The following is a 27,869-nucleotide window of genomic DNA, read 5'->3' on the forward strand; positions in this document are numbered from 1 at the left end:
CGCTTTAAATAGCTCAGCTTCTCTCTCAGCCTTACAGTCCTGTCACCCCTGCCAACTCCTTCCCGAGTTTCCACATCAGATGGCTGATTTCCAGGTCGGGATGGGGAGGGGGTGGGGGACAGGGTGACCTGTCTTCCTCAGATAGTAGAGGCTTCAGAGAGGACCCAGCTCTCTGTGATCGGCTGGACTTCACCTTCCTGGCCAGGCAAGGGCCCCTATGGCTTAGGGGCTTAGTACAGCTTCTTTCGTCTCCCTGGAGAAGTCCATGGCCAACCCAGGGCACCTCCACCTTGAGGCAGCAAGGCAGGGACAAACACTTCCACTGAGGAGAGTCTCTTTCTGCTCCAGGTCTAGTTATACTCTTAGAAACCTCCTACAGCCCCAGGTCTTGTTCTGCCCTCTATCTCCTCCCTACTTCTGTGGCCCAGAGTCCACTAAACCAGGTTTTTATGCAGCAGCTCTACAAAGCAGTTGGAATCATTACAATTCTTTACATTTGTGTGACACTTCACAGTTTACAAACTATTTTCACACCCTTATTTTACAAGGTCTTCCCAACTACCCTGTGGGCTATGCAAGGAAGATATAAATTATTTCTATTTTATAGCCAAGGATACTGAGACAGCCAGAAATATTAGGGGAAGTATGCAAATTCATATGTCAAAGCAGTGGTACAATCAATGTCGAAATCCAGGCCTTTTTACCATTTCTATTGCACTAGGAATGCTTCCCCTCCTTCTACTCTTTGACCAAGCAAGAAGGAAGGGGGACCAGTACAGGACAGGGGGGAGGAGAGAGCAGGGCCACGTGTCTTCTCTCCCAGGCCCTGAACCCTGCTGCTGGCTCCATAGGTCACTTTCACAACCAAGAACAAAAATCTCACTAGATATGGCCTCAGACCGCCTGGCTCCAGCCACCCTCGCCGGCAGACACAGACGCACACAGACACACAGAGAACACGCTGTTATCTCTCCTCTCCAGCCCGTTTCCTCCACTTCTCAAACAGCAGATTTCTTCCAGCCTGGCTGCCTCCTCTGGTCACCACCCACAGCCACTGGCCCCTGGGGCCCAGCCAAGGCCCCCGCGCCTTCATTGCCCTAGACTGTGACGCTGAGTCCCTGCTAATCAGACAGTCGCCTCTGCCCTCCCAGCCACCACCCCCAGAGTTCCCTGGAAATGTCCCTTCTGCGGGCCCAGCCCCCGCTGCGACGGCTTTGTCTGCACACACAGCTGACTTGTGTTTGCAGGGACAGACAGGGGCTGGCGCTGGGGCCAGAGCCAGCAGGCGCTAGGAGGGTAGAGCAGATGGGGAAAAACACAAAGTCCAGAGAACAAACTTTTGCAAACAAGCCCTTTGGGGTCACTGGGGAGCCTGAAAACAGAAAGGAGGGAGAAGCCCCAGGAAGGGAGGGACAGAGAAAGGTGTTTGCCTTCAGTGATTCCCCCAGCAAATATCTTTTGGCTGGCTAGGTGTCTGTGATCTGAGCAGAGGAAAAGCTGTGCCAGCCGGGGAGGGGTAGATGCCGGAAGGGGCCAGGAGAGGGGGAAGGGACAGATGGGGCCTCTGAGCCCATCTGTACTCCCCGCCCTCTAAGCCCTATGCCAGCACTCTGCCCCCTTAGGTACACAGTGGGTGCTCAGTAGATGCTTGATAAGCTGAACTTGGGCCACCTTGCCCTTTTGGGGCTCTCCTCCCAACCAGCTCCCAAATGCCCTTCTGTTCAGGCTGGTGGGAGAGGAAGCGTGGGGAGCTGGCTGTAACGGCCAACACACCGTCTACGTATGGTTGAGTGTGGCACATGCAAACTTCCCCTTTGTAAGGCTGAGGAGCCTAGGTGCCTGTGGTGCCCTGCCTATTTCGCTGGGAGAGGGCACACGCGGACCAGGGCAGCAGAAGTGCGTGTGGAACTTGCTGTATTAAGTGTCCCTCACCCTCCCTTGGCCCCCCTCTGACCTTTCCAGTTTTGAGCTCTGGGCTACTTAACCTCATTCTGAAATGCGGCCGCAGCCACTGCAATGCATGGGGTCACGATAAATTACACTGCTTGGGGGGTGAGTTTAAAAATAAAAGGCTGCCGAGAAAGCTTTTTACAAGGCGGCTCTTTGTCCGGGTGACACTCTGGGCTACATGCCGGGGAAACCTTAGGAGGCTTCCTTTGGGATTGAGCAACAACGGCTGCCTGGGAGCACACCCCAGGGTCCTCAGTAACTGAGAGTGCTCGGCTCTTGCTCTCTGTGTCTCTGTCTGTTTCTGCTTCTCAGTCTCTCTTCCTTGCTTGTGCAGGCTGGGTAAGCAGCGAGGAAGGAGCCGTTGAAGGTATTACCACACTTCCTCTGGCCTAGACAGGCGACTTAAGACAGGGTCTCACCACAGATGTGATCTGCTTTCCTACGTCTGCCTCTGGCCACTGGGGCTGCCTAGGAGGGATCACTGGTGCTCAGACACGCAGGCACCAGCAGATCCACAAACCAGGACCCTCTCTAACCCAGAGCTGCAGTTTCCAGCCCTAGGGCCCCAACTGGAAGCCAAACAAACCGAACTGAGCTTCCTTTTCTTAGCTTTCTTAGCATTCATGAATCATGAGGACAGTGGGTTGGATACCAGTGGGTGGGATGCAGGGGAAGCCCAGAGGACAAGGAGCCATCTTGCTGCCTGTTCGCAGGTCTAGAGGGACACCCCTCCCCCACAACCTCCCAGCAAGACAGGAAGGGAGGGAGCACCCCCAAGTCCCCTGCTGAGCCCTGGTCTGAAGCTGTCTCCAAATTCTTTTGGTCACAAGATGACAGGGAACAGTACATAGTCACTGTTTAGTCTGTGGGGAGGAGGCTCTGAACAACACTGTCATCTAACCCCAGCCTCTTATCTTGCTTCCCAACCACCTGTTGTCTGACTATACCTGGCTGGCCCAGCCCCACCCACTCCACTGCACTTGTGACTCACAAGTGCATGCAGGCGACAGAGCACTCTGAGAAGGCAGGGCACGAGGCGTCAGGGCTGTGGCTCCAGTGCTGCCCTGGCTCTGGCCAGTTGTGAGACTTCACACACTTCTTACACTCTCTGGGCCTTTCTTTTTCCACTGTAACTTGAAAGTAAAAACATGCACCTCTCAAATCTAGTGGCTACAGAGTCTACATTCAGCTGATATCTAATGTGTGCCTTCAGAGGGCCTGCCTGGTGGCAAGGGAAGAGTAAATAGTGCTCCCTGCTGGCCACCAGAGCCTGATGGGATTCCTAGACATGCAGGACACTGGGCTGTGTTGCTGTCACACACTTTTATATCATCACCCCCATCATTCAAGCCTCAGTCAGCCAAAGGAGGCAGGCATTCTAGATTAGCCCCATTTTAGAGTTGTACATTGAGACTTGGAGAGACAAAACAACTTGCCCTAGGCTACACTTGGAAGTGCCAGAGTTAGGACTGAACAAGGATGGTCACATCTGGAGATGTCAGTCAGTGCTGTGTGAACTGCTTGCTGGGTGGTGTCATTTTGTCCAGGGGACCGCACCACATGCTGGGTGAGTGTCCCTGTGTGGTGGTAGATGGCACTCACACAAGGGTAGGGTCTAGGCCTCAGGGAGCCCCACTTATCCTATCCGTTGGCCTCCTGGCCACACACAGTTCCACTCTGGCTACTGCTTAGTGTCTGTCCCTGCCTCCATGTTGGGCCTGCCTGGGGACCATTCCACCTGCTTCCTGTTCACAGACTCACGGTGGGTTGGACAGGATGCCTTCTTGGTTCAGGAGTAGATATTAGAGTGCCCAGAGCCCATAACAAACTGTCCCTTCTTCCAGTGTGTTCAGGAACTCAATGGCTACCCCAGGGCCTCCTCTCTGCTGGCTTTCTTTTATAGTTCTATGCACAAACTGGCTGAGGGTATTCTTGATGAAGAGAGACCATGAGGCTTTTCTACCACAAGGAAACACCTGCCAGGGAATTAAATGTGTGTTCTGGGTCCCTCTAACCCAAAGCTGCAGTCTCTGGCCACAGGGCCCCAAGTGACTGACAGGCATAGCTCCTTCTCTGTATCTATAGACCTGAGGCTCCTGCTCCCCAACTGATAAATGTGTTCTTTGATCAGCAAGCATTTCTGGAATGAACAGCTAAAATGTGCTATAAAATGTAGCTATATAACCACTACAAAGGAATCCACCCCATTTTTCTACCTGGCTATGTCAGTACCTTAGAAGACAGGCTGAGAAATGCCCTCCTAACTCTGGCTCCTGTGATGCTCACAGATGCTTTTCTAGAATTTTAGGATCCTGTGGCCTATTTGCCTTCAACTTTACAAACTCATAACAAGGCGGCTGCTGAAGAATCCGGGGAAGCATCCTGTCAGAAGGTTCTATAAGTTGTACAGCAATCAAACAGGGGCCCCAGCACCAAGGTAGTGGCAGTTAAGCAGAGGATCCCACAGTTGCCCATGGCTGGTGACCTGAGGCCCACTGGCCAGGGCTATCTGGAGAAGTATGAGGGGAGGGTGCACTGTGCAAGGAGCTGTGCTTCCCAGGGTTGCCCCTGCCCTCCTGAGGCTGTGGAGGCCAGCAAGGCCTGCTCTTGACCTGACCTCTACTGCAGGCCCTCTTGCCCACACTGTGCAGATGGGGAGCCCTGCTGACTGACTGCCAGAGCTCTCCTCATACCCCACTGTCTGAGAAGGAGCATAAAGAGCACTAGACAAACCAGTGTGGAGCTTGTAAATTCTCCTTGGTTTCTCAGGGCAGCTGGGCTCCCTAGGCACAGAGAGAAGCTTCTCTGGGCAAATAGTGCTCTTGGGGAACGGGACCCAAGACTCCACTAGGCTGCCCAAGACCGCTGTGGTCCTGCTGTGGCCTCTGTGATACCTTGGGTATGAGTGGGAACACACACTCTTCTGGCTTGCTCTTGAGGTTCCAATGGAGCCCTTGTGGAAACTGCACAAAATAGGTGGCCTGGTGGCAATCACCATCACAGGGCTTAAATCTTCTTTGTGGGACAACCCCCAGGGTGCCAAAATGCTTGGAGTGGCTGTAGGCAGGTGAGGTCACCTTGCATGCTAGTGCCCCCTGCAGGCTGCTCGGCCTATCTGGGTGACAACTCCAACTGGAGGAGGCAAGAGCCACACAGGCTTCAGGCTCAGTGGTGGGGCCTGGAGCAGGGAAAGGAGCAAGTGAGGACCATCCACTGGCAGGAAGTCGAAATGGGGCTTCCTCCTCATCAACCAACCCACCAGCGAGCAAAGGCCACATAACAGGCACCTTCTGCATGTGCAGCATGTCTGCCGTGGAGTAACAGTTTTGTTGGGAAGAGAGCTTTGAAACCACTTCTTCTAACCCTTCTATTTTATGGCTAAGGAAGTCAGCAGAAGGGCAGAAAGACTGGCTTGAGGCTGCTGCACCACAGAACGGCAGCTGGGGCTGGAACCCAGGCCTCCTGCAGCCCAGAGTGCATCCTCTACCCTGAACCTTAAACCCTGCTTTGGAAAAACATTGGCCAGGTGCAGGCTACGTAGCCCCCATCTTCTCTTCCTACCCTCACGTAAGCCAGGCTCTCCTGAGCCCAGCCCTCCACATCACTGTCACAGGCTCAGGCACCCAGGGGCTGTGAGAGGTGGGGACAGGGCTCCAGGAACCCACTGGTCACCCATTGCCCAAGGGATACCGAATCTAAGGGGGTAGAGCTAGGGCAATGGGTTGATTTCAAACTTCCTGTCTCGCCCAGCCCCTCTAAGGGAGGTTAGAGGCTGTGCGCTGGGGTAGGGTAAAGAGGAGAAGGCCCAAAGACTGTGCACAGCTCTGCTCTGGCTCTCTCTCTCTCCAGGGCTCATGGCTGCTGCAGTAGGAGGGCTCTATGACAATGCTGCATCTCAGGGTACGGATGACACTGTGGGCTAAGTGGGCCACACGCAGTGGCACCTGGATCCTTCGCCTTTCCTACAAGGCAGTGATTTCATCAGGGAAGGGAGTTAGATGGGCCTGCTGCTTGAGATGCTAGGCCTTGAATCCATATTACCTGCCTCTGTGGAAGCTTGAGGTTCGGCACTCCCAATCCCGCTGCTCAGGCTGGGTCTGCCCTGCCTCTTGCCCAAGACTGGAAAAGGCCTGAGGCTGGCAGGAAGCTCACACAACTCTTGAAGCAAAAGCTTTAGTTTTGGATGAAAATATGCTCTTGGCCTGAAATGGTGAGAAGCCGGCGCCAGCAGGATGAACTGCAGGATGAACTGGCCAGTGTGGCTACGGTGACCCGGGGTCACAGCCTTGCCGGGCACCTCATCCTTGGGCTTGCTGCCATTGAAGAGCCCCTGCTGTCTGACACCCTCAGCCAGGCTAGTGAGTCATGTCTTCCTCCTCTCTACCCTCCTGTGCAGCCCTCTCTCCCTCCCTCCACCCTCCTTCATCTCCTTCCCATGCAAGCTTTTGCACTTTCCCCCCATTTTCTTCTCTACCTAAATCCTGCCTCTTCCTTCATGCTGCCTCCTCCAGGAAGCCTCCCCCCACTCTAGGGCCTACCTTCTCCTTTGATGTTCCCAAATTGATTTCTCTAGTATGGAGGAGGCCGGTGGGTGGCCATCTCACTGGGGCTTAACAGTGCCGAGCTCAGGGCACCAGCAAGCCCTGGGGCCCTCTGTAGGCTTGCCCTGTGGCTGGGTTCTAGGGCCATGCAGTGTGCTGCATCCAACCCCAAGTCCTAGTGTGCCTGGGGGGCCCTGGACTTGTAAAAGAAGAACTGTATGGGCATCTCCTGGGAACCAGGAATGAGTGGGATTCTCCAGGGAAAGGAAGAACACGCTGCTATGAAACTCAGAAGTCCCTTCTGGAGGACACAGACAAAATGATACTATAGGAGTTTTAGTGAATTGTTACATGATGACTGGCAGGAAGCTGGTGGAGGAGACAGGTATTATGGTTCATTTAGTGGATGAGTGAGTGGAGGGCTGTAAGACTGTAGACCCTGCTCTAAACTGCTTAGGTGACAGGTGCCAGCCAGGGCCAGGTGGCTCACTCTTGGCTGTGCCAATGATTTCTTGTGCCACAAATTAGTCATTAAAAGGAAGGATCTTATTTCTGGGTATGGTGGTGTATGCCCATAATCCCAGCACTTAGGAGGCTGAGGCAGGAGGATTGTCATGAGCTTGCTATGTAGTTCGGGCCAGGCTTATACTCACTATGTAGCCCAGGCTTGCCTTGAACTCACAGCAATCCTCCTAAGGATCCTCCAGATGAGTTTGGCAGTTCCTCAAAGAGTTAAGCATGCAGTTTCTATGTGATTCTGTGATTCCACTTCTAGGTATAGACCCCAAAGAACTGAAAGCCGGGATTCAAACAGACATTTGCACATCTGTGCTCACAGCAGCATTATTCACAAAAGTCAAAAGGTGGAAAAACCCAAAGTGTCCACTGTTGGAGAGATGAATAAACACACACACACACACACACACACACACACACACACACACACACACACTGAAATAATCAACAATTAGAAAAATCTGACACATGCTATCACATGGATAAGCCTTAAAACCATCACACTAAGTGAAATAAGCCACATGCAAAAAAGAAAAAGATGACATGCTTCCATTTGTATGCTATACAGACACAGGAGAAATTCATGGAGGTTGGTGGAGGCTGGGGGTGTGATCAAGAGTTACTGTTTGGCAGAGAGGGGCTTCAGTTTCAGGTGATAGAGTGGTTATTGGGTTAGGTGGGTAGCTGTAGTAGTTGCCTAGCACTGTGCTGCTGAGATGTGCTTTCAAGTTGTTTAAGACTGAAGTTTATGTTGCATGGGATCACAATTTTTTTGTTTTTGGTACCGGGGATTGAACTTGGGTCTTTGCGCTTGCAAGGTAGGCGGAGGAACCACTGAGCTAAATCCCTGGCCCAATGATCACAATTTTTAAAGATGTCAAAAAACAAAAACAAAAACCAGACACAGACATCAAAACTGCCCTTCCTTTTCCCTTGTAACCACGCCCCACTATGGGTCTGTTCCTTGGAAAATGTCCTCCCTACATGGTAGCCCCTCAATCCTTTCAGTCTACTCATGGCCTTGCCAGGGCTGGGTCCTGGGAAGACCTCCAACAACTTAATATGATTTTCTTTTTTTGAAAGAGTGACCCTCTGCAATTCCTTCCCGTCCCTGCTGTTCTCCCTTGGGGGTTGTGGCCTCTGAGGTAGCCAGGGCCAGGGTGGTAAGCAGTTACATAACCTGCAGGGAGATTTTTTTTTCCAACACCCTGGTGGTGCCAGCTTTCCAGCGGCAGCCCTGCAGGTAGAGGCGCCCTGTCTGGGCCGGCTGTGCCCCCGCAGGGCTGAGATGCTGAGATCTGAAGCCGCTTAGCATAGCTCAGATTCCCGGTGGCGGCTGGGGGCTGGCCACTAGCTGAGCTGTGGGAAGGGATCTGCTGTCTCCTGCCTGCCTGGCTTGGTGGGGGTGGTAGCGCTGGGGTGAACTGCCAGCCAGCCAGGGGTGACCCTCTGGGGCCCAGGACACCTGAGCTGGCCTTCTCCGATAACCCACTTATCTTCAGGGCCTGCTTCGGCATGGCAGCCTCAGATGGGGAAGTGCCCGGCCAAGTTCCCTCAGGGGATTTAGCAGAGAAAATGAAGCTGGCCTGGGGGGTGAGGGTACACAGGGAGGAGGATATGGCCTGCCAGGGACATGGGGGATGGTGACCCTAGGAAAGCTCCTCTACCCCATCTCCTTCCCTGGTGATGACCTGTGCAATTACTCTGCACACTTGATGCTCCCTTGTCCCACGGACCTGAAGCTTCTGGAACCAGCCAACTGATGCTTGTTGAATGCCCACTATGTGCCAGTTAGGTAGTGGGACACAATGATGACCCAGTCATATTCTTGCATATTCTGTGCAAAGTTTACACAGTCAATGTTAAAAGCTCAGGGAAAGGAGAGGTACCTGGACTGGGAGGCCAGGGAAGGCTCTCTGGAGGAGGCAGAACACACGAGGAGGAAGGAGACATCTGCCAAGTCCCAGGCCTTCTGTAAGATCATTGGTCAATGAGCAGCCACCGCCTGTCCTCACTGCCCCTAAATAAATCTGCACAGGAGGGAAAAACGTCACCCCTGGGGATCTGTGATGTGAGTTGCGAGAGAGTCCTAGGGTTCCCTTTTCCCCAGAGCAGGGCATTACCCCGATGGGGTGGCAACTGAGGACAGCTTGGCTCTAAGTTCAATTTCTACCACAACTTGTGGTTCTTTACCAAACAGACACTGTAGTGCCCCCCAGAGACAAGTTTTAATCACTCACAGTCAGCACTAACTCTTCCCTACTAGCACACTGGGTTTGCAAGGCCTCAGGGCAAGAAATCCTGTCTAGGGAAGTGAGATTCATGAGATGATGGGTGCCTGTTTGCTGTAGAGGGTCCAGCTGGCCTGACTCAAGAAGCTTCAGGCTTAACTGGCTCTTCCCCTTTTCACCCTCTTGAGCCACCTACACTCCTAACAATGCAGGGCAGTGGTCACTTATCATAAGAAACATTCCTTTTGCCTAAAAGTCCCATGACCCTGGTACATCTAGGATCTCTGTGTCCTGAAAGAAGCTGCCTATGAGACCTGCAGATGTTCGTGCTGTATATAGAAAGCCTATCTGGGTTTTCTCAAGAGCAGGGCTCTCTGGGATTCTGAATCCCAGTAGCAGCAGGCTGGATGTCTGGCTTTGCAGGGAATCTCCTGGATCTCTGTGGGGCCAGGGAGTGGTTGGCTCTGCCCCACCCCAGGCCCACCTAAGGATAGGATACTTGAAGGGCAGCTGTTCTGGCTCCCTCCAGGACTGACTGAGGGTCTGTGGTCATTTTATTTCCCCTCTTTATTTTCTGGCTCAAAAACCAAATTATATTTTAATATCCAAGTCATTAGCTGCTTTGTCCTTTTGAGCATTCCAAAGTGCCATCCTTAGTACCTTTAGACTACCACGTTCCTTGCTCCACCTCTACAACTGAACAGTCAGAGAAATCTGGTCTGAATCCTGACTTTAGGACATCCCAGCTGGATCTGAGAGCTAAGAGGACTAGTGAATCTGGCAAATTAGCTGAGATGGGTCTGTCACAGTGTGCGGTACACAGAAGGTGCTCAATAAGGAATACGGGCAGGAAAGAAGATTGCAGAAAAGCAGGTGGAATGCGTGCAGTCCAAGATGCAGAGTTCCTGCCCAGTCTGGCTGTGGCAGGGGGCAGGCACTAAGAGTTTGGGTACAGGCTGGGCATCAGCTCTCCCTGTCAGGCATGACCTGATAGACTTGGCATAGGTTCAAACTCCTATGACAATTGGTCCTCTGTGACACATGAGGTGGGTCTGCTGAGGTCTGCGAGTGCCCATCCTGGGGGATGTGTGTGTTTCTTTGTGCACCCCTCACAGGCCCTGGACTTCAGTATGGGCAGAGATGACTTGCACAAGTGCTCAGATGCCAGCAATTTTGAGAAAAAAAGACCTTTATGGGCCTCCAGAATTGCCCCCATGACCTGCCCCTGGGAAAAGGCTTGCACTACTGGCTGGCCCTCTGGCCCTCTGCTCTGTCTCTCCTGATTTTCCCCAGCCTGAAGAGGGGATGTGGCCCAGGGCTTCTGCTCAGGCTGTGGAATGCTCAGAACAATGTGCTTCTATCCTGGGGTGTGCCCAGCTTGGGCCAGCACTGAAATTAGTTCACATGCCTGGAGTGCATATGGGCTCAGCAGTGGGTATACAGGAGGGAGGGAGGTCTGTGTGGAGGGACAGGGTGAGAGGAGGAGGGAATCTGGGATAACAGCCAGGTGGTTCAGGTGAACCAGTATGCATGGACGGTGATGTTCCCTCACGCATCCAGAGGTCCAGAAGGTTCAGGAATTTAGGGACCACTGTAGTTCTAGTGGGATTATTCTACAGGGTGGATTCTGAGATCACCACTAGTGGCTATGGATTCTTGATTCTCCCAAGCTTCTGATCCCATACTCTATTCAGGGAGTGGCATGGTGGCCAGGAGCCCAGCTTCATGACTTGTGGTCTCACTGAGCCACTTTTGCTGTCAGTAAACTTGGAGAGAGATCCCTGACCTGAGACCCACCTCAGATTCAGACACAGCAACCGGCTTGCATCCCTGGTAGTGAGAAGATCTGAAACTGAGGTCTCCATCTCTCTCTTCCATGGCTATTTACTGAGCATGTGCTATGTACCTATCATAATGCTAGGATCTGGGGATGGGAGATAACAGGTAGGATTTATACCCTTAAGAAATCCACAACTCAGACTTGCTTGGAACTAACTCCAAGCATCCAGTCAGTCCCTTACCTTCCTTTCTCTGAGGAAGATGAGGGTTAGGAACTCCAGGTCTCTAGTAAAGGGTAAGGACTTTATGATTTTTCTGGAAACTTGGAGAGATCCAGAGAAAAAGAGGGTTTCCTCTTAGGAACTGAATTAGAGGAATGGCCAGGTTCTTCTATTCAAGGCTTTCAACACAGGACCAGAAGGGCTGAGCCCAGGTTAAGCAGAGAAGGAAGAGTGTGAGACAATATTTTGATTTACGTTAAGGACAGCCAGACCAGAAATCTGAGTGCCCCTCAGGGGGCTAAAATCATATCTAGAGACCCCACCAAACTGAACATCTTATATCAAAAGCCCGGAACACAAGACTTCATGGTGACCTGCCAGAAATTCCGATTTCATCCATTCTCTAGTTTGTGGTGAGTTTCTTAAGGGGCTAAATCTAGAAGGTACTGGGGGAGAGCAATTTATTTTGAAATCTGGTCACATTCCAGATTCTGATTTTGTGTTGTCTTTTCACAACAGTCCTTCTGTGTTTACGACTTGGTCAAGATAAAATTCTTTTTTTTTTTTTCCCTTCAAAAAAAAGTATTGCATCCTTCTGTTAGATGTGTTGTTGGCAACAGTTGTTAGGGAAGGCTGGGTTCGGTTACAGACACACTGATGCCTACTCTAATAATACTTTGTTCTGCATAGCTCAAATGCAGACACCTCTCAGCTAAACAGGGCACACACATTTCAACAGAGAAGGGCTTGAACTTGTACTACCCAAGCATATCTCAGCAAAGGAGCACTCCCTGAGCCCAAGTGGAAGGCCTGGGGCGGTGACAGGGCAGTGCTGGGTGGAGGGGGCCCAGGCCTACAATTCCTGTCATTCCAAAGATCCCATAAAAAGAGGCACACTCATTCTTCACTTCTCGGTGAAACTGGAGCCTTCCCCTTCCCTGCGATCACATGGCAATTCTCTGATGAGGATCAAGGGAGACTTTTGGATACTTCTTCCCAGAGCAGCCTACAGTCTCAAGGAAGTCAGAAACAATCAATGCATACAACCTATTCAGTAGAGAACTCTGTGAACAACAGAAGCTGGGAGCCTCCGAGGGAAAGGGTGCGGTCCACTGAGCTGCATGGCTGATCACTTCCCCAGCTTTCCTGGGTGGCCAAGCCTCTGGCCTAGCCTGGCAGTGTGGGTGAAAATGAGATCCTTTCCCTAAAATATGTGATAGCAATCCCAATAGATAGCTGACACCAGAAGGAAGAGGAAGTAGAGAAAGGAGCTGAGGACAGAGAGAGATGGGGCCAGTGGGAGAGAAAAGGTAGCTGTTACCTCCTTGGGAAGGAATCTCAAGATGATGGTGAGGAAGTATGAGGTCCTGGAATGGTCCCACCCAGCTCTCTCACTGCACAGAGGGGAAACTGAGGCTGGAGAAGATGAAGGCAGCCTGGACTTCCCTTTCCTGTTCTCCTGTTCATGAGGAGGTGGCAGCCAAAACTGGCCACCTGAGAGGTACCCCAAAGGCTGCTGAACTGGACTAGGGGCTGGCTGGGGATCTGGAGCCAAGTGGGCTTTAATGGATGGAACTGAGCACGAACCTCAGAGAGAAAGAAGAAGGAAGTCTGATGTGGGCCAGGCCTAGGACTGTCTGCCAGGAGAGGGCTGCATATGAGGTTGACAGAAGATAGAACAGGGGAAGGAAGACTTTCTCCAGGTGTTAAGAGGGAATCAGTGGTTGTGTTGCGCCTGCTGCTTTACTTCTGGACATCTCAGGTTTGGGCAGTGAGTGTCCGTGCCTGAGGGTGCCCAGAAAGCCCTGCTGCAAACTGCCACTTCTGTGGCTACAGAGAGGGGTGAAGGGGGCCCATGCATATAGTCTGGCTTCCTCTGAGCCATGTAATCAGGGGCTCAGGGAAGCTTTATTCCACAGAGCCAAAGGCTTTCTACAGCAGCTAAAAGGGACTTGGACCAATGGCCCAGAGGCTCAGTGCCCAGATGAAGCCTCTCCTCACTCACGTGAAAGGGGGCAAGGGGTGGCCTACGAGGTGAGCTACAGGTGTTCCAGCTGGTATATGGTCTACTTCTACCACTGTGGGAAGGACAAGCCCTGCCGTTCACAACATGGGCCTCCAGGAGTTCCTTTCTTGCCCAGAACTATAGCTGTTCCCAGGCCCATGGCCAGCGAGAGGAGAAAGCAAAGATTCTAATGCCTTCCCCTCCCAGCACCCATTTCTCCATGATCACAGGAGCCTCTTGAGAACCATGCAGACCCCAGGGTGGAAAGATGCACAAGCCAGAGGTAATCCCTGCATCCCAGACCAATGACTACAGGAAGAGGCAGTCAATGACTACAGGCACCTGTTTATTACTGTGTGTTCCTGTGGTCACTGAGTGAAGTCCTACTCCTTCCTCACTGAGGGACAAGCTTCATTTGTGGACTGTCCCTCATCCCCTGAATCCTGAGCCTCAAGCTGGTACCTGAATATTTGTTGCAAGGCACCAGGGGCTAGGACAGAGGCTGGGTGCTGCAGGAGCCAGAGTGAGTTTCCAGGAGTGCTGAGCACCATCTGAAGCATGGGTGCAGGTTGCACTGGCAAAGGGCTGGATATTTAAGGTGGGAGGGGAAGTAAACTCTACATGGGCAGGGGGAGAGTCTGTCCACACAGGGTGTAGCTCGAGGCTTGGCCTGGCTGTGGGATGGTGGTGGGAGCATGGGCAGAATGTGGAAGAGCCAGTTCTCTGCGTGGACACAAGATAGCATCAGTAGGTGGGCTTCTGGGGCTGGCTACAAATTCTGTATCACTCATGACAGAACTACTGATGAACCACATATGGGATAAGGTGGTTTATGAGGATGAGGGGAGGCAAGACTGCTTTAGCTAGTGGCAAGGCAGTGTGAAAGGGACAGGCTCACTTGTGCTCCTTCCCAAGGTCCCACTTCATCCCCAGCAGTCAGGGGCTGGTTTCCAGCTGCTGTTGCCTGAGCCTGGTCTAGCACCCAGTCCCAGCGTTCAGTTCAGCGCTACCCACCCCAGTGTTTGCACCATTGTGTCTCAGCACAAGAAGTCTGGTAGAAGGTGGTGGGTGGGGGATGTGGACAGGACTCCATTGCATCAAACACAGTTCAACAAGTTCCTACCTTGAGGGACACTGGGAGCCTGTCCTGAGCCAGTGGAACGTGTGGGTGATCATAAGGCAGGTACAACGGTCACTGGGCCCCTTTTGTGGCCAAGCATTTCCCAGGTGTGGTGCTTGTCTGGACACTTGTGAGCAAGGCTGCTCTTACCATGGATGGCTAGAACACATGCCTGATTTGGGGTGTCCCCTGTAGCCAGCTATCTTCCCTGGGTGCCCCACACCCTATGTATCTGTCTGTCACAGGGGCTGGCTGGGCTACTTGGAGTTGGCAGTCATAGTTTAGAACTCTTGCACCATCCTGGCCCTTCAGTGAAAAAAAAAAAAAAATCCCAAAGCCAAGTCCAAAGCCAATTCCTGTCCCTGACTCCCCCATGCCTGGTGGAACATGGCAGACAGGCCTCTCCCTGCCTGTCACCCTCTACGCTCTCCCAGGACATTCCGCCCCACGAGGAACATGCCCAATGTGCAAATCCCTCAGGTAATGCGGGAATTCATCACCAGGGGAGTGTGGGCGATCCAGGAATGGGAACCTGATCAGGGACTGGATCTGGAGAGAAGCAGCCTGGGCTGGCCAGGGAGGGCTCAGGTTGCAATGAGCGAGACACATGGGAGAGAAGAGGACAGGCAGGCATGGGGTGGTGTAGCCACAGGTGGATGGCCCACAGCAACCTCCTCCTGTCACTTTTAGAGAAGAGACAGCAAACTATGAGCTGGGCGGCTGAAATGAGGCTCCTCATGGGCCTTTGTTTACCCCTGTTGTCTAGGTGTAATTATGAGTGGAACCCCTTGTGCTAGCAGAAATGTGGCACTTTGAATAATCCCAGTTACCACAGACCTGCAAGTGGTTCCTCTCACAGCTTCCAAGTGACCCTTTCCCCTGATCTGGGGCAGCAGCTCCATGTATATCTTAACTAGTATCTCAAGCACAAGATAGCACGACAGATGGCTTTCTCCCAGCTCTGAGTCTCAATGGATGGCTCTCAGGACTGGTACATGGCCATGTCCCCTGCCATTTCTCCCTGATGCCAACAGTTCTGAGGCTACTAGTTTATGTATAGCTGCCCACAAGAGAACAGGTACTTGTGAGAAGAGAAGGTACTGAGCTCAGCCTAAAGTGCTCACTCACATAACCTCTGTGCATGCACATGAGACCATGGGTGGATGCTAGTCCCACGGAGGCAGGAACAAGTAGGACTGGGGTTCAACACACTGGGATAAAAGGTTAATTAGTGGAAAGTACCAAGGAGCAAGACAATGTTTGATTGCTTTGTTTTTCCTCTGCTCACAGCTCCAGTGTCGCAGCAGTCAGACTGTCCTATAAAGCTTTGCTCAAACCCATCTCAATCCTAGCTATACCAATGCACAGCTGCCAAGCTCTGAGGGGCTGGCTCTCGAGGGGAGGAGGAGGAAGAGAGAGGTACTTGAACAACAAGCTCATGTCTTCTCAGACGTGCAAAGGTCAAAACACAGATCCAACATCATGAAAATAGAAAGAGGGAAAGGCTGGTCGAACAAAAAGCACCTATAAAATTATATTGGTCCTTCGTAACCATGGAGCACTCATACAAACACATAAATCTGGACACTTATCCCTCACCCCTTGACTGCCTTCTTATTTTCTATAATTAATTGGGCAAGGGAGGAAGAAACTCAGGACAAGACAGCAGTGGTCAGAACTTGCAGCCCTCCCCACTAACAATAACCTTCATGCAGGGGCAGCGGGCATGGGCAGCAGCTGTCGGTGTCCGGTTACCTGGAGCATGTTGAGGAGCAGGCTCCGGAACTTGGTCCCCTCCACCATGAAGAGCGCCATTTTGTCACAGAGCTTGGCAGCTGTGAAGGCAAAGCTGCGGTCTGACACAGCCTTCTGGTAGATGGTCCGTACGATCTCGCCCAGCATCTCCTCAGAGTTGGTAGAATTCTGAGCCTCCTCCATGAAGGTGGTGAGCTTGGCATCCACGTCGCTGCTGTTGTTCCGCATGCTGTTCAAGATCTCAATCAGCTTGTCCATCTTGTTCTGCTGAGGGTTGGTTGTCTCCACCATCACTTCATCCTGAGGGTGTGGGGGACAAACCAAGTGTGCCTGAGGGTAGGTGGGGTGTTCGTGAGTGTGAGTGGCCTGGGGGAAGGAGGGCTGCCTCCCCCAGAAAAGAGAACCTGAAATCTGCTTCCTTTGGGAATGCTCACCCCCACCAAAGACACTCATGCCCCACAGGCTCTTGGCTGACTCTTTTCTGGCCCCTGTAATGTCCTGGGTTGACATTTCTTGTGAGTTCTACCTCCTACACAGGATTCTAATTGACTTCTTAAACTTGTTTCCATGTCCATTACATGTCTTAACCTAGCACTGATTTAATAGGGCTCATAAAAGATGGAATAAGGTAACAAGTAAGAAATTGGTCAAAGGGAAGATGAAGATAGGAAGACCAGGCCAAGAAGGTAAGCAGAATCAATGTTGGTTAGAGGTGTCCCGAGGTGGCCACTGTGTGTCCTTCACATCATCTGTTTTCTCGGCATAAGATTCCACATGGACACAGCCCTGGCTTCACATCCTGTGGAGACTGTGCTGTTCCTTTACACACAATCACTACAAACCAAGGAATTTTCCAATGTGCCACTCCAGTGGCTGAGGCTTCTAGGAGGGAAACTTCAGGCAAGAACCCTATATCCCTACGAAGTTTCACAGTAACTTGGTCCAGACCAAGGGCTGGAAAGGAAGAAAATGGCATTTGGCTGTCTCAGAAGTATGTATTTAAACAGAACAAACTGGTGGCCAGGAACATGACCAACTTCACCACTGGGAGATGAGATCTGGCTGAAGGGCAGGATCATGGTCCCATGATGAGGTCCCTCCCGCACTTGCCCTTTGTTCTCAATACCAGACTTCTGGGCTGAGAGGTGCAGAATGAGGCTCTGTATCCTGCTCTCTGCCTCCAGCCATGTGCACTGGGTTTCCCTCTGAGGCTGTTTACTCAGGGTTAACATGGTCATGTCAGAGGAGATCTGGAGCTGTCCTTGAGTTCTATCATGTGGGGTCCAATGGCAGCTGGTCTCTACTTGAGAAGGGAATTGTAGGTGAGGGTAGATTTCTGGGAGCCGCTCCTTCCCCTCAAGCCTCTCCAATCCTTCTGATTACTCTGACTCCCTGACTAGATCAAAGAGATACAGCTCTCCACTCTCATTGGTCCCTAACACTTATACATGTCTGCAAAAGAGGAGAGAATCTCATCTCTTCTTGAGGAGATTCTTGTTTAGAAGGCTTGTTTAGAGGCTTATCTGTCCCAGGGTTTGCTCATTTTTGGAGGACAGCCAATACAACAAGGACTGGTCCAGTAAGAGACTAAGCCCATGTCCTCTTGGTCCAGCAGGCCTCACTTGAGACAAGCCCTCAAAACCCATCTAAGGTGCTACAGATTTCCCTTATCTGTTTCCTTCCTCCACGCCCCTAGATCCCAACTACTTGGGTCCCCTGGCAGGCACAGTGGTCTGTGGATAGAATAATAACTACCCACGAGGGTCTCTATACATGTCACCTCATTTAATCTTCACATCTTCTCTGCAAGGTAGGTAGTAGAGCACCCATTTTTACAGTTGAGTACACTGGAGCTCAGAGAGGTTAGGTAATTGGTCATCCAGCCAAAGGTAGAGTGAGGACTGAGACTGGCCCACTGAGCACTAAAGCCTGTGCATTTCTTCTGTGTTGCCCTGCATTGTGTCTGGCCGAAATTTAGATAACTCAGCCAGCAGCCCTCCTCCCAGTCAGCCTGGGAAGCTCATCAGTCTGAGGCACAATGCAGCCATCAGGTAGGAGGCTCTGCCAGGTGTCTACTTGTGGCATGGGAGGATGTGAGGGAGGCTTTCCTCTTGGTCTCTCAGCTCTGTTCCCATAGGGAGGAGCAGGGTAGGACTCTTGGGGTATCGGGGACACAGGTTTGGCATTTGGCTTGAGAACTGACCCAGGAAGAGGGCACTCCACCTTAGCCTGAGGGTGGTCCTGGGCTTACCCTCTGGGCAAGAGGTTGAGAGAAGGCAGCTGAGAGAGGTTGGAGGAGAAGCCCAGAACCCCAAGCACTGAGGATGCCACAGAGGAAGGACTCCTTCTGCTCTGCCTGCTATATAGGAATGGCTGCAGGCAGGTCAGCCTTCTTGGAAGTGGTTCCTTTCCAGGTGACCTTGCCTCTACCCTTGGTGGGGACTGGAGCTGAGGTGATGGTGCTAGGGCATGTACAGTGAGCCTGCTGCTGCCAGTGACAGATCCCATTCCTTTCCTGGTGACTTGGCTCCAGAGACCAGAGTGAGGCAGGATAGGCTCTAGGCAGCAGATGGAGGTGTGTGGCTCTCAGGGTCACACCAGTGCATCTGGCAGCTCGCAGCTGGGTGATGCTGCTGGAACCCTCTCCCGTTTGTACCTTTGAGCTCTCACTGGCTGCCAGGAAATAAAGTGGGGAATAGGAAAGCTGAGGCCACCTGTTTCCACTCTGCCCAGCTCCCCTTGGTTTCTATCCCAGCAGTGACCAGGTCTGTGTGGGACTTATGCTGGGGAGAACCAGTTCTTCACATTTTCCCAAATGCTACTCAGCAGGCAGAGGGCAGGATCCAACCCCCAGAAAATGCTCCTGGAACCCTCTATCATCACCCTGGGGATGTGCCTCTTCCTCCCAATTTTCTGCCTCTCAGGCTGATGGCTGGTACCAAACACCCATCCTGGACCATTCAGGGGACCAGAGGTGGAAGGCTGGCACATACTGGAAGGGCTCATGCCACCAGCTTGTCTTCTGGAGGCTCAGTGGCACCATAGCAATGGTGGCTTGGCACAGTGAGTCCACAGAGCCATGGAAGCCTCTGCTTCCCTTCTCAGCTTCCCAGACCGCCCTGCCCAACCCACAAGGCTCCACCCCAAGTCCACAGACCAAAGTGCCTACCTCTCGGCTGTCCTCCCGGTTGGAAGAGAACAACAAAAATTCAATTACCGGTACCTTTTCTTTTAGTCTTCGCCGCAGTCTGTCTTTGGAGGACTGGAGCAGGGTAATTTTGGGCCGCTCCCCGACGCGCTCGGGAATAATACTGTCTTTACGCTTTGTCTCAGCCTCTGGCCCCCCTGGCACTGGTGTGGGTACCCTCTCGGATGCTGGCAGGGCTGGGGCATCAGGGCTGCAAGGGGGCTCGAGACTACTGTGCCTGGTGTCCCCCGTGGTGTCCTCAAGTTTGGGGCTCTCGGTGGTCATGGTTTCTTTGGCATTGCGGTGGGCACCTGCCTCCCCTTTGTCGCCTGGCAGGTGCTTCATATTGCTGTGGTGCCAGCGCCGGTTCTGGCTGTAGCCGTGGTGGGTAGGCCTCCCTGAGGCATGAGGCACTGGGCCCCCTTGGTAGGACTTCTGATGGTCCCTGTTGTGTTTGGCACTGCCTGGCTGGTGGTCACTGTGCTGCTGGGGCTTGTTTCCTCCTGGAGGTCTCTGCTGCCGTCTGCAAACAGAAGGAGAAAGACAGAGAGGAGGTCACCGGGTGGCCAGCAGGGTCCCTGTACCTGAACATGAGAGCAAGTCACTGTTGTGCCCATTTATTCATTCTTTCAACAAACACTTGAGAACCTCCCAAGTATTGGGTTCTGTTGACAAAGAAGAGCCAGACAAACCCTTCACTTAAAATCACTTATTAGAAGATGTGTGAATATAGGCATGTAGAACAACAGAAAGTTCCAATAGAAAATGCAGAGAACCTTCCTGCTTCTACCCCAGCTGTCAGTTACAGCCCTTGGGAGCAGGGTTCCCTGAAAATATTTTAGAGATAAGGGCCTTTAAAGAGGTGATCAAACTAAACTGAGGTTGTCAGGATGGGCCCTAATCCAACTGATGAGTGTCCTACAATGAGAGGAAATTTGAACACAGAGAGACAGCAAAGATGCTGTGTATGGAGACGAAGGCTCATGTGTGGACATAAAAGTAGCCATCTGCAAGCCAAGGAGAGAGGTCTTGGAAGAAACCAGCCCTGCTGACACCTTGGTCTTGGACTTCACCATCCAGAACTGTGAGAAATACTTTTTGCTGCTTTATCCACCTAGTTGGTGGCATTTTGTTATGGCAGTCCTAGCAAACGAACACAGAAGTGATCTTGAACATGGTGGTTTTAGGCAGAAACAAGGCCCCCAGTTATGTGACAATATTTTATTTTTCTTTTTATTGAGTTTATTGGTACATTCTAGGTATACAGTACAGTTACATTCATTCCTGGGATCTTGTACCTTTACACGACAGATCTTGGTTTTCATTTTTTCCCCTTGTTGTGTGACTGTACTTTCTAAGCAGACAACAGCACATGGAACATGGAAACTGGGGGCTGAACTGCAAAAGTCTGGATGTGTGGATGGAAGGCAGGTGAAGGAGTGGAGGGGCATACTTGAGACTTCCAGGCCTGCGTGTGAGGCTGTGTCCTGCCACACACAGCGCTTGGGGTCAATTTCTGTGTGACTCTCAGGGTGGTTTCTGTGTCATCACTTCACTGGCAGTGCAGCTGGAGGACAAGGTAGATATGTGTCCATCAGAAGTTGAAAAGTGGTAAGAAACTGGCAGAAAGATATTACTTGCCCAAGAATGAGTCAACACCTCTTTCATGACCAAGCTCAGTACCTCAGACTTTCATTGAATTTTTTTTTTTTTTTTTTTGTACTAGGGATCAAACTTGGGTCCTTGTACTTGTGAGGCAGGCAGCAGAACCACTGAGTTAAATCCCCGGCCTGCATTTTTTAAACAAACTGTACTTACTCACTTTCTAGTGATTGTTTACCACTCAGTTTCAAGGTCTGCTTGATCATTTTTATCTGTGAAATATTGGGGATATCTTGGGGTGGGATAAAATGCATTATTTCTTTCCCACTAAAATTAGTGAAAATTCTTTGCTTCATTGACATGGTTGCAGGGTAATTAAAATAGTTAAGTGAGGGACAGATACGTAGTCATCTTTTGGTTTCCACAAAAGCAGTGACTTATAACCCACTGCATATTAGAAGTAGAAATTAATATCAGCTTTCTTGAGGGAAATTGGATAATTTTTTTCAAAAGCCTCTAAAACATGCAACCAATGAATTTTGCAATTCTATCTGTGGTAATAAATCCAAAGGAAATGATCAAACATGTATGTATGGATTTAAGCACAGTGATGTTTAGCACAGCAAAAACTGAACACGGAGTACTTAAGGATGTAGTAACAAAGTTCACTCGTGTTGATGGAAGTCTGGTGTCATTTAAGGCAAGTATTTACATGCATAGAAAAATCTGGGAGGATACAGATTTAGCCACTAAAACGCTAACAGTGGCTATCTCTGGGAGATGAGATGCAGATTTTTTGTTCTACGTTTTGTTTCTTCTAGATGACCTTGATTTTTTTAATTAAATTTTTTGTGGAGAGACACTATAGATCCACATGTATTTTAAGAAATAATACAGAGAGATCCTTGCCCCCTTTACCCAGATCCTGGTAAAATCTTGCAAAACCACAGCACAATATCACATCAGGATACCTACACCAACAGTCACGATACAGGACATTTCCAGCACAAGGCCCCTCCTCTAGGCCTTTGGTAATCACACTGGCTTCCATTTCACCCTACCCTACCCCCAGCTCCTGGCAACTGCTCACCCATTCTCTATTTCTATGATGTTGCCATTTCAAGAATGCTGCATAAATGGAATCCTACATTTTGTGGATTGGCTTTTTTCATTCTGTAAGATTCCCCAGAGATCCATCCTGACTGCTGTGTGTATCAAGGCTTTGTTCTTTTGGTTGCTGAGCGGTGCTCCATGTATGGATGTACCACAGTTGTTTAACCATTCACGTGTGGAAGTCATCTGGGTTGTTTTTGGTTTGGGGCTATTATGCACTGAGTGGCTCTGGTTTTTGTATGAATGTGGCTTTCATTTCCCTGGGACAAATGCCCAGCCTTGCCACTGCTTGATCCTAAAGTACCTGAATATCTTTATTTTTTTTCTCTTAACTCTCAAACAGTTTTCTAGGGACACCGTACCATTTTGCCATCTCACCCACAATGCAGGAAGGATTTCAGCCATTATTAAGTGATTTTTGTTTTAGTCCGATGCTTTCTCTCTGTTTGGGATTCCAGTGGCGTGGATGTTAGACATTTTGTCACAGTGCCCAGGCCCCTGAAGCTTAATTCCTTCCCCTTTAGTCTTATTTTTCTTTGTTGCTTGCATTGGGTAATTTTTACTGTGCTCTCTCCCATTTTCTGGTTCTTTCCTTTGTCCCTCTATTGCAGGGTTGAGCTCATTTATTGCATTTTTAATTTAACTTGTAAGTTTCCATTTTGTCCTTTTTTGTATGTTCTATTATTTTGCCAAGTTCTATTTTTCTCATGTTTCAAATATACTCTAGTTGTTTGTTGTTTGTTGTTTTTGTTTTTGTTTTGTTTTGGTTCCCAGGATCAAGTTTGCGTTTGCAAGGCAGGCAGCAGCACCACTGACCTAAATCCCTGGCCCAGTTGTTCATCCTTTTAAGTGTTTTTAAAAAATAATGGCTGCTTTAAAAATTTTGTTGGATAATTCTAAAACATCTTTCTTCTTAAATTTGGCATCTATTTATTGTCTTTCTTCCAATTTGGGATCTTTCTAGTTTTTGGTGTGACAAGTACTGTTCAAGTGAGAGCTGGACACTGGATGTTATGCTGAGATCCTGGACTTAATTCTACTTTCTTTCTGAGCTGGCCTCCTCTGCCCTCGCTTTGGTCAGTCGTTGTGGGGGGTGGCCTTGTCATTTCCCAGTAGGGTATAAGTCTACATCCCCCATGGGCCATCCCTGACACCCAGAGGGCTTTCTCAATACTACTGGGAAGGGGTGTGGGCTCAGCTCTCCACTGGTCTTCCACTCACACCAATGAGAGTTCACTGGGGACTCTCATTAGGTTGCCTTTGATACCATCCCAGCACAGACAGGCAGGGGCACTCCCTTCCTGCTGGATGGGGTTGGGACTCACTACTTTCCAAGCAGCCTCCACTGACAGAGGGAGAGGTGCTCATTATCACTCACAAGGATGAAAATCCCAACTCTCCTCACTCAGTCTCACTGATATCAGCGTGGTGGTGGTGGGGAGTCTATGTCTGTCACGAGCCTTCATCTCAGTGAGGGATGGGGACAGAGCCTTTCCTGGGGCTTTGGGCTGGAGGAGAGTGGTTGTACCCTGAAGTGATCTGTTGTGCTAGACAACCCTTCCCTGGCCCTTTGGCTAGAGTGAGCAGCTTTTTTTTGGGGGGGGGCTGTTTTTTTTTATTGTCCGCCTGTTCCACATGGCATTGCTGGGTTTCTTGTCTCTTTAGCTCCAGGTCTGGGATGTATGAAGCCAAGAAGAAAGTTTGAGCAACCTACCATGGTGGCATTTTTCAGGTCCCCAGGTCCCTGGCCTGTCTGCTTTCTTCTTCTCACCTTTCTGAGTCTTCTGATATTTGTTTGTATAAAGTTTTAGTTATCTGTACTTATTTTAATAATTTAAGTCATTTTAAACATATTTATAGAAATGTGGTACAATGAAATGAATCCTGATGACTGGGTATCCCTGAGCCCAAGGAGGGGTATGTGGTGTTCTCGTCCTTGCCCATGGTCTACTTTGTTGGGTTCTGATGGACATTCCTTCACAGTGGCTATGCTGCCCTGATGCCCAGATGGAAGGGGCAGCCCCTCAGCTCAAAACAGCCCTGTGCACACCTTGGCATCACTGCTGTACTTAGTCTCACTGCCCAGGGTATAATAGTAGGGTTGGAACCACTTGCACTGGTACCTAGGAAGAACTGGGTCCATCAGGAGAGTGGGGCCACTGAGTCAAGTCTCACCCAGCAATCCTGTCACCAAGTGGTACCCAGATGGCCCAGAGCAGATGCCTGAGTCTGCTCAGATGGCTCCCATTCTGAGGAGCATGAACCAACCAGCCCCAGGAAAGCAGAAGGAGCTTCAGGAGGGCTAGAGGTGTTGCTCAGTCTAGAGGGCTTGCTTAGCATGCACAAGGCCCTGGATTCCATCTTCAGCACTGTCAGTGTTCCGCGGTGGGGAGAAGAGAAAAAGAAATGGCAGTGCCCAGACAGCTCCTCAGGGTACCATGTGCCCATGACATTTTGTGAAAATTTCCTCCTTTAATTTTTCAATTACTTTCAAATAACTGGTCCTTTCTCCTTCTAGTCTCTTTGTTCTTTGAGTGTGAATTATTTTTTGGCCCGGGGGAAAATTGGAAATTCCCTGGCAGATAATGCTTGAGTCTCACAATTTTTGTCATCCTTATTTAGAATTTTTGTGGTGCCTGTAGCTATGGCCCAACAAATGTCCCTAAAGGATGATTGACCAAGCCCTTCCCAGCATCCGTCTTAAAACTGTCTAGTTTCCCAATTGCCATTTCAGGGATTTCCCTCTCTGCACCCCTCCCCTGCCAAAAGGAAAAGAACTCTGTCCACCTGGAAGCGGAAGGAAATAATTTCTACATGGCTTGTCAAGGGCTCCAGAAAGCAATCAGCTTTGTCTGGCAGAGCTTGTGCTGCTCATCTGTGGAAAATTGGGGCCCTGGAATTCCATGTCTTCCTGCTTCTAAAGAGCTCGGAGCCAGCGGTTGTGACAACACAGCAATGACCAAGAATGTGCCAGGCCATCCAGTACTTGTGGGCATTCTCAGACTCACTCTTGCTGGGGGGGGCACTCCTTTGCACATGTGGAAGGCTGCCTTTGCTGGGAGGGGAAGTCCACCCTCAGTGTTCCCTCCTGATTGGCCAGGAAATACTGGACTCCAAAGGAGGGCTGCTATGGAGCTAACTGGCAGATGGGCCCCGCTGGGTGGACCTTGAGATGTTGGGAAGAGCCCAGCACCCCTGGTGGCCAGGGCCATGAAGCTTCTCTTTCTTCTCATTTATTTCCTTCTGAACAAGCCTTCACTTCGTTCTCAGGGAATGATTGCTAGCACACTCTGTGTGCAAGCAGGCTAAGGACATTTTGTCCCATTTTATTTTATTTTTTAAAAATTAATTTTATTTGTACATTTTAGGTATACAATATAATGACATTCATCACTGGAAATTTGCACCTTTACATGATCTATCTTGGTTCTTATTTTTTCTCCCACCCCCCTGCACTCCCTTCAACCCCTCCAACCCTCCTTATTTACAAAGGCTTTGTTTCCATTTTTTCAATTTCTCATATTAATTCCATTCCCTTCTTTCCTTTCCTTTACCCTGTCCATTTCCCCTTCCCCTTTGCCCCCTTTCTTCCTATTTCACATTATCTATTATACCTTTTAGTCCTCATTTACACTTTCAGTTTCTCACACTAGAGAAACTATTTAGTATTTACACATGTGTATCCTATTTATTTCACTTAAGACTATGGCCTCAATGACATCCATTTAGCTATAAATTTCTCTACTTTCTAATTTTTTATGGCCATTTTATAAAAAAAAAAACAAAAACAAACAAAACACATTTTCTTTATCCAGTCTCCCGTTGATGGGCAACTGGGCTGCTTCTAAGTTTTAACTATTACAAATTGTGCTCCTATGAACATAGGTGCACACGTATCACTGTGATATGATTCTTTTAATTCTTCGGGGAAGATACCCAGCAGAGGAATAGCTGGGTCAAATGGGACCTCCAATCCTAGCTCTTTGAGGTATCTCCATACTGGTTTCCACAGTGGTTGCACCAGTCTACACTCCCATCAAGAGCCTCTTTCCTCACAGCCCTGCCAGCATTTGTTATTGGTCGATTTCATGATAGCTGCCATTCTTTTTGGGGTGAGATGGAAACTTAGTGTTGTTTTCTTTTTCTTTTAGGTATCAGGGATCGAACGTGGGTCCTTGCACTTGTGGGGATGGCAGGCGGCAGCACCACTGAGCTAAGTCCCTGGCCCCTTAGTGTTGTTTTCATTTGCATCTCTTGAATGACCAGTGATGTTGAACATGTTTTCATGTGTTCATTTGCTATTTCTAGTTCTTTGTCTGCGAAGTGTGTGTTCATTCTGTCCCATTTTGTAGATGTACCAGATGAGGCTCAGGGAGGCTAAGTCCCACAGCAGCCTTTCCAGAGTGTGTTGAGCCTGTCCATTCATCCTAGGACCCAGCAGTCACTTCCTGTCTGACTTCCATTGCCTTGAGACTGCTCCTCAGGGCAGCAGGGCTGAATTACCACAGAGCCATCTGTGGCAACAACCACACGAGGCCTAACGCTTAGTTTGGGAAGGAGCTGAGAGGGCTGCTGGAACCACTGGACAAGCCTGGTCCTGGCCTTGCTCCCCAACAATGGAGACCCAGGCTTTCCTGCTCCAGCCATTCACAAAAATTTGCTAGCAGTCACTGGTTGAGCTGGCCAAAACCAGCTCCTCTCTCTTCTGTGTTTGCTGGCGCTGGATTTCGTTGATACCTTTGTCAGGGGCCAGCTGGCTGCTTCCCATGAGACCTGTGGGTTTGGGTTTGGCTGGGCCAGGATGAGCCACTTCTGCTCTTAGCTGCCAGGCAAGGAGGCCGCTTTGGGCCTCAGACACAGGGGTGTGTGGTGCAGGTTGTGGAGACATAGTGAGCACTCCGTGTGACAGCGTGGTACACACAAGAGCAAGCACCCATGTCTGCCTGCGACTGTCTGCTCCGACCCTTGCTCTGGGGATGATGTCTCTGCTCAGTGAGGGGATGGCTTGAAAGATCAGAATAATATTCCATTTGGGCTACTGGTAGCACCTGCCTCTAGAGCAAGAATACCTTTGTGTTCTTTTGGTTTGAGAATGGAAATTATTAGCTTATGCTTTTTCCATCAGTCATTTAGTTTATTCTTTCTTCTTTGTGTTCTGAAATCAGATGTCTTGTTTTACTCTAAGACGCCTCTCTTTTATAAAAAATAAAGTTCTCAGAACACCACCGCTGCAGTTTGGGAGGCGGGTGCTGTAGGGAGAATAACTTCAAATTTTGTTTTAAAAAATGCTTCTTTTTTAACAGCAGTCCAAGTACAGACAAACATCTCTCTGTTCGTTTTTTATTTCATAATCGTTCCCAACTAGATATTCTGAGGGCTGCTGGCTTATTATGGTTCTCTCAATGTCGGACACTTTACCACATAATTTGTAGGTCTGCTTAAAAATTTTTGAAAGCAAAATTCCTAGGGCAAGTGGTTTTAAAGCTATGCATGGGCTCATATTTCATGCCTTCAGGGAAAGTGATGAGTACTTATTACTATCACGGGCTGCTCCACTCCTGCCCACCTCCACATTCTCTACTGCAGCTGATGGGGACAAAATAAGGATCTCCAGCTGAGCTGTAGAGGTACAGTGCTGGAGGAGCTCTCATGCAGCTCAGGGCAGTTTAACTTATCCCCCCCCCCACACACACACGTCAGGGCAGTTTAACTTATCCCAAGCATCTGCAGGTGGAGCCTGGAAGCAGAGGTTAACACACACACACACACACACACACACACACACACACACACACACACACACACACACACACACACACACACACACACACACACACACACACACACAC

The 27,869-nt window shown here is 50.1% G+C and overlaps 1 protein-coding gene and 1 long non-coding RNA gene across 16 annotated transcripts in view; one reads left to right on the plus strand and one right to left on the minus strand.

Annotated features, from left to right (window-relative positions):
* Positions 1–27,869, minus strand: part of Ctif (cap binding complex dependent translation initiation factor) — a 296,184-nt gene that overhangs the window by 68,677 nt on the left and 199,638 nt on the right. For 8 of the 15 annotated variants that reach the window (XR_004514784.1, XM_033757487.1, XM_033757483.1 and 5 more), the window contains 3 exons: positions 19,288–19,828; positions 16,119–16,418; positions 8,897–9,037 (listed from right to left, as the gene is read on the minus strand). Coding sequence is in view for 14 of the 15 variants with exons in the window: in XM_033757487.1 (XP_033613378.1) it covers positions 8,897–9,037; positions 16,119–16,418; positions 19,288–19,828 (982 nt within the window). In the remaining variant the exon portion in view is untranslated. The remainder of the gene's footprint in view (positions 1–8,896; positions 9,038–16,118; positions 16,419–19,287; positions 19,829–27,869) is intronic. The other 7 variants (XM_033757492.1, XM_033757491.1, XM_033757494.1 and 4 more) reach the window with 5 other exon arrangements.
* LOC117283758 overlaps positions 1–27,869 on the plus strand; it is an 88,396-nt gene that overhangs the window by 50,151 nt on the left and 10,376 nt on the right. The gene's annotated exons all lie outside the window — the stretch shown is intronic.

This window comes from Fukomys damarensis, unplaced genomic scaffold (genome assembly GCF_012274545.1).
Source record: "Fukomys damarensis isolate Sample0158 unplaced genomic scaffold, DMR_v1.0_HiC HiC_scaffold_30, whole genome shotgun sequence".
In the NCBI taxonomy this organism is placed as follows: Eukaryota; Metazoa; Chordata; class Mammalia; order Rodentia; family Bathyergidae; genus Fukomys; species Fukomys damarensis.